The 13,762-nt window shown below is 31.9% G+C and overlaps 1 protein-coding gene across 5 annotated transcripts in view; it reads left to right on the plus strand.

The window, feature by feature from the left end:
- Positions 1 to 13,762, plus strand: part of LOC129800533 (potassium voltage-gated channel subfamily H member 6) — a 148,862-nt gene that overhangs the window by 50,267 nt on the left and 84,833 nt on the right. For 4 of the 5 annotated variants that reach the window (XM_055844991.1, XM_055844990.1, XM_055844993.1 and 1 more), the window contains exons 6-8: positions 1,019 to 1,344; positions 10,054 to 10,217; positions 13,402 to 13,473. In XM_055844991.1, coding sequence (XP_055700966.1) covers positions 1,019 to 1,344; positions 10,054 to 10,217; positions 13,402 to 13,473 — 562 coding nt within the window. The remainder of the gene's footprint in view (positions 1 to 1,018; positions 1,345 to 10,053; positions 10,218 to 13,401; positions 13,474 to 13,762) is intronic. The other variant, XM_055844994.1, reaches the window with a different exon arrangement.

Here is a 13,762-nt window from a genome sequence, read left to right on the forward strand (position 1 = left end):
AATATCTTGCTCCTGGACATTTCATCTTATATCTGATGAATTATAACATATTTTGCAATATTTTAGAGTATTCTGCAAGCGTTTCATATTGTGCAATTGTATTGTGTGTTAAAAAATATGTGGATAAGTTAATTTTTGACAAATACTACTCAAAATATTGTGACAGTGACTGTTCAAGGGATTACCAGGAAGATTCCTTGAACACCAGGAGTACAGTGTTCATCCAAATTAATAACTTCAAGTTAAAAAAAATACTCTTAAAAAGCCCGAGATATAGATTTTGAAAATGGTATGTACACTTCCCTTGAGGACAATAGGGTCATATATGACAAGGGGTTTTTCCGAGTTTTCACGCAATGGAAAATCTTTTCCCTCTCTGAACTATTATATTTGATCATAAAGCATTAGGAAAAGCTCAATTTTACATGAAATCATCTGCTGAATAAAAGTGGGACGCGAAAGAGTTAATGCCAAAATACGCTCTAAAATCAATTGACAAAATTCCTGATAACGTGCAGTTCCGAACAAATGGGACAAACTAATTTTTGTCCACTCATTGGGTATCAAAAACGCTCATTCAGAAAGTTTTGGGGAATTTTGAATATTTTCATTTTTTTTAATCCAAGGTAATAAAAATTCTAATCTTCCAATATTTTAATATATTTGGGAAACTTTTTCAATCCCAATTTGCATATTTTTCTTAATGCAGCTCTATTCTAGATGAGTTTTACTCGTTTTTCCGCAAATTTGGTGAATAATGCTTTGAGGATAATTACTAAGAACATTTAGCATCTCATGAATACCGGAAGAGAATATTATCTCGGAAACTGAAAGTTTTTAATTTTATTCTTATCATGTTATTCAACATTAAAAAATTATTTTATGCTCGATGAATAGTAAGCCTTTAGCAGTTTTTTTATTTAATATTTTTTTGAGAAAAAGTTGTTGGTGTTGAACGTCTTGTGGATTGGATTAGAGTTCAATTGAAGATGGTAGCTGATGATGATTGTGCTTGTAGTGCTTCACAGCCGGATCAGCTGGCAAAAGGGGATAGCACTTCGGTGTGGAGCCCCATGTCGACTCCAACGCTAATTAGGACAAATGAATTGGTGGCTGACAAGAAGGGCAGTGAGTCCGTGGTGCTGGAGGAACTCAAAGTCGACAGTCCCATGAAGGTGTGTCATCAGGCGAGCACGAGTAGCGTGAAAGTGCCGTGCCAGGGCCCCCGAAGAGCCACTTATCAGATTGAATCGATATCATTCCAGAGAGTGACACCTGACTCGCGAAATAAGAACGAGGTGGGACAGACAAAGAGCTGGGACTTTGAGACACATCAGGCCAAGTGTAAGTTCATCCTGCATCGTAAGAAAGTTTTTTTTTTGATTTTTTTTTACAAATTTGTTTTAGAGAAAAGCATTCTCATTTTACTTGTGAATTTATTTATTTTTTTAACATGAAAAAACTTCTCAGTGTTAACCAGAAATGTTACAAGTGTTTAGTTGTTCTATCTCTTCTGTTTCTCTCTATTCCTTCCATCCAAAAGAAAAGTTCTTTTTCAACATTTTCTTTTTGATCTCTCTCTCTCTCTCTTTTACTCTTTTGGAACATGTGTAAACTGAATTGTTGCCTGAAATGGTGAAGGTGTGTGTCTTCCTCGTGAAGAATTGTTGTTTTGCTCCTGCGCCAGGACAATCACAAGCTAAGAGTCAAACCGCATTGATACTGGAAGGAGTGCTGTTTATTTGTGTACTTTTGCGCCTCTCCTCGAGCTTTCGTGATGAGCTTTCGTCCTGGCCACGAAAGCCATGACGCACACTCGACTCTGGGTGGTTTATATTTCTATCCGGTGGGAATTTCACGATGAGGACACATACTTTTGCCACAAGTAAATCCCTATCAGAGGAATAATTTATTATTTATTCAGTTGATACAGCTCTTACAGTTCAATTATCTCCTCATGTTTCCTTCATACACCTCATTGAAATCCTTTGTTCCATCCCAAAAATAAAAAATTGATAACACTATGCTTGGGGATCAAATCTCACGGAAAATTTCTTACACTCAAAATGGTGCAATTTAATTGCGATTCCTCCTTAATCACAGCTATTGCTATCGTGCTCTTTTGATGAACCATCTCTGATCAAGCTAAAATCTACACTGGAGATGTTTTGAATATCCTCAATGTTCATTTGGAAAATTCTGGTGAAATGGAAATTTGGGTTTAGGAACTTCATTATGCTTCCATGGGAAGGCTTTCGGCTTCGCACACACTCTGGCTTCGAACACTTTAGCCTTAATCCTGACGCTCCCGGAAAAAATGATGTATTTATCCCTAAAAGCAATGGGTAAAATATGAAGTGTTCGAAGCCAGAAAGTGTGCGAAGACTGAATGATTTCTCCTATACAGAAAACAATATTTTATAAAATAACTCGTAGGTAAAGTGGTACAAGTTGGACAATAGTACAATTTGGACAGGGCTTTTTGTCTTAATAAATTTGGTAGGGTAAGTGTGCCAAATTCCGGCCAGCTTGCAATTTCGGCCACCTTTTTTATTCCTCGAATTTCCATGAATTTTTAGTTTTTGCATACTCTAGACATTATACAATGCAAAAGAATACCAAAAAAATGTAGCTTCGATTAGCGAGATGACGTGAAAAAATATTGGAAGAATTCCCGAAGGGCAAGGAACTATGAGAATGAAGGTGGCCGAAATAGGGTACCAAAGCTATGTCTATATTTTTATTCATTTTAAAATGTATTAAGAATGATTTTAGAGTAAATAAAGACAGTAAACTCTTTACAAGGTTCCAAGCAACACTCTTTCAGAAGAAAGAATAAAAGAAATCAATTTGTATTTAAAATATTACATTTCAAACTTAAGACTTTGACGCTTGCATGCAACTATGCCGAAATTTGGCACACTTACCCTATTTCATTTTTATTTGTATATTTTTAATGCTATAGTTTTATAATTTGGTTCCTTCTGTTTAAAAACAAATTTTGTACTGTAATTATCAAGAAAAAAGCCATGTCCAACTTATACCGGCGAATTGTCCAACTTGTAACACTAATTCCAAATTATATCACTTTACCCTAAATCGAGTAATCCACAAATAAATTTGTAAAAGTTTGTACTTTTTGACGAACAACATTTGTAGCATAATCACTGGAAGAGTATTTCTGTTTCATTGCAAACATTTTTTCGTAAAGTTTTATAAACAAACAAAAAAGGGTGTGTAAAATTTTTGCATTTGTTCGTAAAGTATTGTCAGACAAACAAAAATGTACGAAGGAATTCTTCAGAAGAAAGTACAAAATTTTACGAACTTTTTAAATGGATTACACGATTTACAATCATTTATAAAGACTCCTGGGGGAATTAACAAACATTTTGAAACTATTTTACTTTTTTTCTGTAAACATTTGTATTCAAATAGCAAATACTTAAGAAATTCTATCTGGATTCAGTTTAGCTTAAATATAAGTTCAGAAATATTTACTAAATATTAGAAAAGATCTTCAGATACCTGAAAGTGCCGCATCCTTCCGTAGATGAGATTATTAACAACTCTGAGTACTCAGCGTCGTATTTAAAGTCATTTAAATATTTTTAAAATCAATTCAATATTTAAATTTTACTGTCCAGAAAAAACATTGTAAAATGTTTGTAAATTCTTAGTAAGTCTAGGTTGAATAGTAATGAGAAGTTCACAAAAAATTAAAAAAAATTACAAAAAATTTTCGTAAATGATTTGTTAACAGGGGGTAACTCGTTACCATTTTTATTGACAAAACTTTTTGGTTTCTTGAGTTTCGCGATTAAATTTTCCGGAATTCTCGGGTTTCCTAATGCAAAAAATGATTTTTTTGAGTCTCGCGATACAAAAAGTGGGATTTCTCAAGTCTCGTGATGCAAAAAGTTCGTTTTCAGGTTTCACGATGCAATTCTTCAGTTTCTCGAGTTTCTTGAAGCGTTTCTCGAATATTTGACAAAGGTTTCTCAAAATGAGTTACCCCTTATCTATTAACGATAATTTTGGTATTTTTTACAACCATTTGTTTGTGAATGATCATGAACAGCAAAATTTTCCATTTTTTTTGCAAAATGTTAGAAAGAAATGGTTCTTAAAAAATTAATTTCACGATGTAGGTTTTACAGGAAAATCATGATTTAGTAATAACGGCCGTCGCCGTCTTAGCGTTGTTGGCTAACCTCCAGAGCAAAAAATTTTACGAACAAGTTTTTGTAAATTAAAAGAATATGTATATTTTCTCTTGAAAATCATTGTTAAAAATAATCAAATATTTTTATAACTGAGGTATTCTTTTAAAAAAAGATTTAGAGGAAAACCAGTAATTTAGGACAATATACAATATTTATTTTTAATTTTTTTAAGGAAAACAATTTTATAAATTATTTATTGATATCACTTTCCCTCATAAGTCGACCCAAGGATTGTTAACATGGCCCTCATTTTCCTCGACCCATCTCCTTGCCATCTAAAATATTACCCAGGTGGACATTTTGTCCTGAGACGAAAATACCGTCGAATCATTCCTAATAACTATATTTTTCCAGGTCAAATGTTAGAAAGAATCTAGAGAGGGTATTTATCATTTGAATAATATCATTTGGGCTTATTGGAAAGGTCTTGGAATTTCCGATAAAACTCAACCAATCGGTTCTGAATCGGTAATGACCCGGTTCATAACCGATAACTAATTTTCACTCGAAATTCAACAATATTGCTTCAAATGTGTATTTTAGGCAATGTTTTAGGTGATTTAAAAATCGGTTCAAATAAGTTCTGAACTGGTAATGAACCGCTTAATTTTCGTCAGAAAATCAATTGCATATTACTCTTAAAACGCTTGAGGACCGCTAAACAGTAAAATATGTGAAATTACTTTTGAGGTATTGCATCTAAGTTCTCTAATCTGGTTGCATCTAAGTAACGAGTTCGAGCACTTCGCAAAGTATGGGACGCTTTGCCACCCCTTTTCTTCGGAATTAGTTTAATGCGCTAAATTATATCCACTGGTAAAAATAAAAGGATGAAATTGATCCAAATTTGGTCCTTTTGTAAAGGATGGATCAAATACACATGTTCTATTATGATAAATGTGCATTCAGAGTTTGAAATCTGATCCATCTTTTGCAAAAAGATCAAAATTGGATCAATTTGATCCTTTTATTTTTATCAGTGTCATAATAAGGTCCAATTTCATTTAAAAATAGGGAAAAGCCCAATTTCAAAGGTGTCCCAATTCAATGGTAGCCCATTTCCCTCTACCGTAGATGCGGGTAACTTTGAACCACATTATGAGTTGGATCTACGAATACAATTCTTAATCATGAATTAAAGCTAGAATTAAAGCAAAGCTTAAGAAGAACAGGGTTGCAAAGCCACCGGTATCTACGGTAATCTTTCATTACTTCCATTTAGTTCGTATGATAGGGGAGACTGGGGCACCACTGAGACACGGGGTTGCAGCGAACACTGTAATTTTTTAATTAGATATAAGACTTCAGAGGACAAGACCTATATGAATTTATATGCACTATTGGGATGCTTGTTCTCTGGAGAAATGGTCGAGATAGTCCAAGCAGTTTAGAAATAAAAATTAGTGTTCGGTACTACCCCATGTTCGATGGTACCCCAGTTTTCCCTACTTAAAAGTTTGTAAAATATTTTTCCGAGTCTTCTCTGCTAAGCTTTAAAATTTAACAGAGAGAATCTATTTAGAATTCTATCAAATGATCACGAAGAACCTAATTCCGAATAAAAGAATCATATTTACCATAAGTTAAAAAAGGCTTATCTCTTATTTTTATTGAGAAACCCAATTTCCAGAGAACACTTTAATTTTCTTCAATCAAAAAACTGTGAGAAATAAGGTTCTTAACGAATTTTCGTGATGGTTGGTCGTAAAGAATCTTCTTTAGAACCGGGTGAAAATGTCCACCTTTAACGTTAATGAAAGTTTTCAGCTTCTGGTGAGACTTGATTCCCAATTTTCTGTACAGATAAAAACTCCTATTTTCTAAAGCCATGAAAAATTTTAAATTGTGATTTTTTAATTGATGAAATGAGTGTGCATTTTTTATCATTGTCAAAAAAAATCCTCTTTTGTGTTTGCCAATTGTATGTCATTTAGATCCTGACCAAAAACTAATCCAGGTCTATGAAAGTAACCTAAAGAACTGTCGCGGCCTCATTCAGAAGCGAGCACATACAATCGACGATTTTATGAAAGGTATGTGATGACTACCTATCTTTTATTTATTTTATTTTATTTATAGTAAGAGAAAAAAAAGGAAAACAGACTTCACTATTTTTTTTTCCTTTCTTGATTTATATTCCATATTGGGAGAATTTATCACGCGTTGGGTTTTTTTTCTGTTTTCATTCACGCTTTTCCTTTCAAAACTTGTTTTCTTATTTCTTCCACCAAAAATATAATTTTCTATTAGTGTGTATTTCTTTTATTCATTCTTCACTTTCACATCAACACTTGAAGGGTCTTTTTTCTAATAAATAAATTTTTATTCTTTATGACACCAATAAAATTGCTAATGGCACGAAAATATGGTTTACTTCTAGCTACTTGATATTCAACCAGAGAATGATAATTTCATCGATTTGAGCTGGTGGTTTGATGGGAATGCAATCAATTTCCTCAATTTTATATTGAAGAAAATCCCTTTTAAACCGCCCACCAGCATAACCAAAATTCATTTTCCACATGTGAAAAGTGATTGGCACTTAATGGGATTAGGTGTGCTGCATCATCTGCAGCTTTTACAATTCACTCTCTTGATCAGCTTCTTGCGACTCACACGATTGGCACAGAGTTTGCATAAATGCAGCACACCTTAAGATTTTTGGTGAAGTTAATCTAAAAAAAAATAATAATAATTAGAAAAAAAAACAAAAATTGCCTTTGGAATTATCAATTTCTCTGTTGAAAGTTTAGTAGGACTTTTTTCATTGCCATTCGGAGCTTTTTTCTAAAACACAGTAAAAATTAGAACGAGTGCATCTGTATCAAAGTTAATAATTTACACCGAAAGTGTTAATTTAAATAGGTCGAGGGTAAATTTTACACAGGAATTTACCCCCATGCTCTTTTAAATTAAACAGTGTTTTCCTTGAAGATAAGCAAGATAATTATCTAGATGGCAGTTTCAAGAACGTATTATTTTAATTTGATAGTGATAAGCTTTCGAATTTTGGAGAAAGCGTATAGGGAAAAGTGGGGCTACATTGGTATACGAGTTTTTCGTATACTTCTAAAGGAAGCTAGGCTTTACAATTATTTTATGTATTTCCACAATTGTGTTCTATCTAAAACTAAATTACATTATGTTAGAGCTCAGTTTCCTTAAGAAATATGCAAAAAATTAATATCAATGTAGCCCCTCAGTTCAAAGTAGCCCCACCTCTGCCTACATCAACCCCCTGGCAAGTTGGCCTTTTCATATGGAGCTATTTGAAGCCAATTCCTAAATTGATCTCGGACTCAGCTCACAGTGCTCCGAGGAAAAAATTTATTTAAACAAAAATGTAGTATATTTATCCCTCCATTCGGAAAGGAATCTTATAATACGGGAAAACTTCTCACTTTTTAAATATTTAGCATAACGGTAGCGAGTGAAAAAAATTCCCATATAAATTTAAATCGAAGTATGAGAAAGTGACTTCAAATTTCAGGCAACTTGCCAGGGAGTTGGCTTACATAGAAAAAAAAATTTGATTTTAGTAACCCCCGAGTTAACAGATTTATAAAATTTGCCCTCACGCTGTTCTAAAAATAACCATCAAGTTACTAAAATCACGCCTGACTATATTCAATAAAATCAATCCTAAAAGATTCAATAAATTAACCCCGGAAGGTAACTAAAATTCACCGTTGAATCCTAAATGTTACATAAATCAATATTATAATACTCTAAAAATGAATATTCTAGATTTAACTCCAAATTATTCTAACATCAACACGCTAATATTTCTAAATTTAACACATAAAATTCCCTAGCACTGTTTTTAATCCTAAAAGATGGTCAAAATTAGTCATTTGCACTAAGAAAGATATAAAAGAGTACCAGACTTTCGATTATTCCAAAATCAACCCCGAAATATTCTAACTTTAATCCAACTATACTCATCAGATTTAGCCAAATAGAAACGGAGTTGTTAACTAATCAATTGTTCAAAACTTTCTTGGTTCTTAAGAATTTACTATTGATCAACTGCTATCGACAGGTGATTATTTAGTTGGTTTTTATATTTTACAGTTAATAGTTGATAAATTTTATACACATTTTGATCATTAAGTTGATTTCGATATTTAATGATCAACAATTGATAGAAATTTATTTAAATTTGATTACCTGTTGGTCAAAAAATCTGAAAATCAACTTTTGTATAATATAATATTATTACTCATCAGATTTTGTCAAATAGAAACGGAGTTGTTAACTAATCAATTGTTATTGAAAATTTTATCAATTTGCTTTAAGAATTTACTGTTGCTCAATTGCTATCGACAGGTGATTATTTAGTTGGTTTTTATATTTGATAGTTAATAGTTGATAAATTTTATACACATTTTGATCATTAAGTTGATTTCGATATTTTATGATCAACAATTGATAGAAATGTATTTAAAACTGATTAACTGTTAGTCGAAAAAATTGGAAAATCAACTTTTATGTAGATAAAATCAACTTTTTTACCAACTTGTTAATCAAACTATCAACTGTTGATAGAAATTACCAACATTTCTATCGACTTATTGATCAATTTTCAAATTAATCAACTATTTTGATCAACAGGGTCGATCTGATTATCAACCATTTTTCTCAGTGTACTAATAATTTAGTTTCCATGTTTCTAAATTTTACCTTAATATGTCAAAACAAGGTACTTTTCTACTTACTCTCAAAAGGAATGATTTTAGAAACTTTATCCTAACCTGAATATTTTTTTCTTTGTATTAAGAATTTCAAGACCTTCGTGAAATAAAGTCTAAACCGTTAGTCTGAAATCCATGTAACATGAGAGGATTCCTTTTAAACTTAAACTCGAAAAATTCTCAGTGGAATGTTCCATTCGCTTATATGTAGTTACAATTCCATAATTGTTGTTGACAAGAATTATAGCCTTAAGACGAAAAATTGCATTTCTATAGCCAAACATGCAAAACGCAACAGTAGAGTTCATAAGAAATATAAGGCAGGTTTAAAAACGAAAACTACATGGAGTGAGTTTAACAAACAACTTTAGATCTTGTTAATTTAACTATCTTTATTTTAAATCCCTAATTTTAAATTAGGTTTCATCATAGTTTTTTAGAACTTTTAAATTATAGCCTTCTATAAATAAACATTATTATTTGATTTCTTTTATAAATAAAAAAATTTCCAAATTAGAGAATCCGGAGAAGGAAGGATTTTAATTCAAGGAAACTAGGTCTTGTATCAGTCCTAATTTCTAAAAGAAAAAAACACATACTTGAAACTGCCCCATGCTTCCCTATCTTTAAAATCCTGATAAATTAAGTGCAATCGCCTTCGATTTTTTACTGTGTATCTACATCTTTTCTTTTACGTACATTTTAACCATATTCATCTTGTTAAAAATAATTAAATAAAAAAAGATACGAACATCCCGTAGAAGAGATACGAAAATATGGTAGTATTTTTTCCTGCTCAATTTTATCCACTTCCCTGGAAAAAGAGCTCTTCCCGGGAAATTGGTCATGAAATTACGAGAGAGAGACAAAAACTGAGGTAAGTGGTATATGTCGTGCTGAATTCTTTGTCCACGAAGTGTTTTTTTTGTTGTTGTTGTCGAAAACAATTTATTCTTTCCTACCGATGTTCTTGTTCAAAGTGTTGGCTTTCTTTAGTCATTGTTTATTCGAATGAGCTTTCTGGCTATTGTCAAAGTTTTTTTTTATATCTCCAAACACAGTGTTGTTGGCGATTGGTTGTGGGCAGAAAAAATGCTCTACAGATGTTTCTTCTTCTCATGGATAATTTTTAGGCACCACAGGACACTCATCGAGGCAATATTTTCCCTATGTGTCGTCTGAGAGTGATTTGCAGCGATATAAAGCAATCTCCTTTCGGCACAGCTCATGCCATGAACCACGTTCAAGTTCCTCCCTGTCCAACGTGCCTTCCGATGTGAAATCAGACAGAATTAAGGTATCCCTCGTGCACAAGATAGTGAATCAAGGAGGAGATAATATGGTTGAAAATGGTGTACATACTGAGAAAAAAAGTGGGTGCGATTAACTTTTTCCTCATAACTTTAACACTTTTTAGGTGTGAAAATATATCAACATTTTTAATACTAATTTTACACCTTTTCAAGGGTAAAATTAACATGAAAAAGGGTAATTTTAACCCCTAATACACCTGAAAAGCATAATATTTACACCGATTTTGGATCAATATTGCAGGGGAAAATTAACATTTCCGGAATGTTATTTTAACTTTTTCGGATTCCTCTCAGTGTAGAGCTATTTAGAAATTATTTATAGTTTTTGTGAATGAAACTGAGATTTTCTTTTTTTTATAAGTCAATAAGCCTATTTATAAACCTCGAAATTGCTAAACAATTTTAAACTTAGGGGCGAACAACAAGTGATCGCGCTAACCAGTGTCCATGATCAGTTGATCGCGTCGGATAGTCTTCTAAATCGCCTGATTGGCACTCAAAGTGTATCCATAAGTACTAGACCTGTTTACACCTAATTAAACTTGTTTTTTCGCAATCGAATTCAAATTGTTATATGAAAACGTTCCACCTGCATAGTCTGCATATAATTGCAATTGCATGTGTTGCTCGCGTGAATTATATCCTTAAGCCGAAAAATTGCATTCTAGGCTAGAGCACATTATGAAATCGATACGAAACATCGCAAAATAAGTAAACATACTTAAAATTGAGGATTAATCAATGAACGTACCATCTAATAAATCCCTATTGCAATCATTAATTCGTTATTATAGAGAGGGAGGTTATTTATTTTACTATTAAGAAAACTATCCTCTATTTGAAGAAAAATAAACAATAATTGAGAAAAAATAAAAGGAAAAAATATTATCTCTGGTTTATTCTCCGTATGTGCTGAAATATTTAATCCCATAATACATTATAATCCAACACCGTGCTTTGTTTGGCTAAAGCTTGAGAGTTTTCATAACATTTAAAACTACAGCAAATCTAAGAATTAGATTTGACTGAAAGAATGAGATTTTGATTAATAAAAATATCACCATAATTATAGTGATAAGCTTTCATGCTATAAACTGAAAATATTTTATAGCAAAATATGTTTAAGGCGCGCCATGTAGTTAAGCCACAAACTATTTTGGATTTCTGAGATTCTTGGGCATTCAGATCATTAAAATCATTATAGGGTATATCCAAATGGAGTAGATAAGAATTCATGACCGGCAGAAGATGGCAGAGGTTCTTACTTCATTAGGCCTTAACTTATAAAAAAATTGCTTGATCATGCGGAACCTCTATGTACATAGGAGTGTTATTCTTTTAAATATTTTGGTCAAGTAGCCTCGTGACCATTAGCAAAAGCTCTAAGAACAATTTACGGTTTACCATAATGGGGTCAGCTTATTATAAAAAGCTTCAAAAGTTTTGGCAAGCGTAATCACTTAAATTAATTTTTCCTCTATGATGATTTGCATCGCAATCTTCTTTTTACTTCATTCCATATAAACATAAACATAAACTGTAAAGAAAATACAGTTAGCTATAATGGCGTCAAACTTTAATAAAAAGCTCCAAAAGTTTTGACAAGTTTAAACAAATTAGCCAGTTATTTCTCTATGACGATTTGCCACGCAATCTTTTTTTATTTTATTTCATTTCATTTAATAAAATCTCTAAGAATATTTACAGTGTGCCATAATGGCATCAACTTACTATAAAAGCTTCAAAAGCTTTTGCGAGCATTAACATTTTAGTCATTTATTTCTCTGTTATGACTTCCTACGCAGTATTTTTTTATTGCATTTTATTAAATATCATTTCATATTGATAAAAGCTCATAGAAAAATTACGGTTTGCCATAATGGCGTCATCTTGTTATAGAAATGAACTTTAAAAGGCGAGCATAAACGTTTTACTCACTTCTTCCTATATAGTGATTTTCAACGCAATCTCTCTATTTCATTTCATATATAATCATTAAAAAAATTACAGTTTACCATAATGGTGTCAACTTGCAATAAAAAGCTTCTAAAGTTTTGATGAGTCTAAATAATTCAGCTATTTAATTTTCTATAAAATTAATCTCTACGCAATTTTTGCTTTATTTTATTTCATATTAATAAAAGCTCTAAAAAGGTTCACGATAAATACATCGACTTACTATAAAAAAAATTTCAAAAGCTTTGATGAGTCTAAATATTTTAGTAATTTATTCCTCTTAAATATTTTCTACGCAATGTTTTTTTTTTTATTTCATTGAAATATCGATGAAAGCTCTACAAAAATTATGGTTTGCCGTAACGGCGTCAACTTACCATAAAAAGGCTTCAAAAGTTTAGATAAAAAACCTGAACAATTTAGTCATTTGTTTCTCTGTAATAATTTTCTTCTCTGAAAAAATTACTGTTAGTTATAATGACGATTTTCCACCCAATTTTCTTTTTATTTCATTTCATTTTATATAAAAATTGATAAAGCTCTATAAAAATTATGGTTTGCCATAAAGTCATCAACTTACTATAAAAAGGCTTCAAAAGTTTTGATAAACCTAAACAGTTTAGTCATTTGTTCCTCTATAATTATTTTCTTCTCTGAAAAAATTACTGTTAGCCATAATGATGATTTTCCACTCAATTTTCTTTTAAATTCATTTTATTTCATATAAACATTGATAAAAGCTCTAAAAAAAATTGTAGTTTGCCATAATTGCATCAATTTACTATAGAAAAGCTTCACAAGTTTTGACGAGCGTAAGCATTTTAGTTATTTGTTCCTCTATAATATTTTTTACGCAATCTTGACTGTATTTCACTCAAATTTGTATAAAAATTGATAAAACCCAAAGAAAACTAATGGTTTGCCATAATGACGTAAACTTGCTATAAAAAAGCTTCAAAAGTTTTGACGAGTGTTCTGTACTGATTTTTTACGCGATCTGCACTTTATTTAACTAAATTAGACGTCTTTGGGAAGAGGTGTTCACAAGAAGTGTTAGGGGTTCCCTTAAAACTTCTCAAAGGTTTCGAAATGGTGTACAGATTTTTAGCCATATTATCTTCCCTGTAAAGCGAATAAGTTCCTTTTGCAGTTGATAGCAAAATTTATTTCAAATAGGAAATTAATTCTATGCTATTTTTCCCTTGCGTGCAGGACAATGGATCAGCCAACTATTTCCAAGGAACTCGTCATACATCGCCAAATATGGGCGAAAAAGTGGCTCAGGTGAGTGTTTTGATTGCACAGTAAATTATTACCTTGGGCCTCCTCTTTCCCTGAAATTATTCCTGGTGGTGACCTGCAAATGCCTACAAATTGACAAGAGTTCATATGGCAGTACAATATTGCCAATATAATCCATTCCCCTAATTTAATTGATCTCACTGCAAAATAATACAGTATTATCGGCATTTACCACCCATAAAACAATCATAAACGTTCGAATTGTTTTTGCTATGCAACTGGGGTGGAATTCCTCCCATCATCTCATTCTCCATAATCCTTTTTGTAAAGC

The sequence above is a fragment of the Phlebotomus papatasi genome, chromosome 2, assembly GCF_024763615.1.
Source record: "Phlebotomus papatasi isolate M1 chromosome 2, Ppap_2.1, whole genome shotgun sequence".
Taxonomy (NCBI): Eukaryota; Metazoa; Arthropoda; class Insecta; order Diptera; family Psychodidae; genus Phlebotomus; species Phlebotomus papatasi.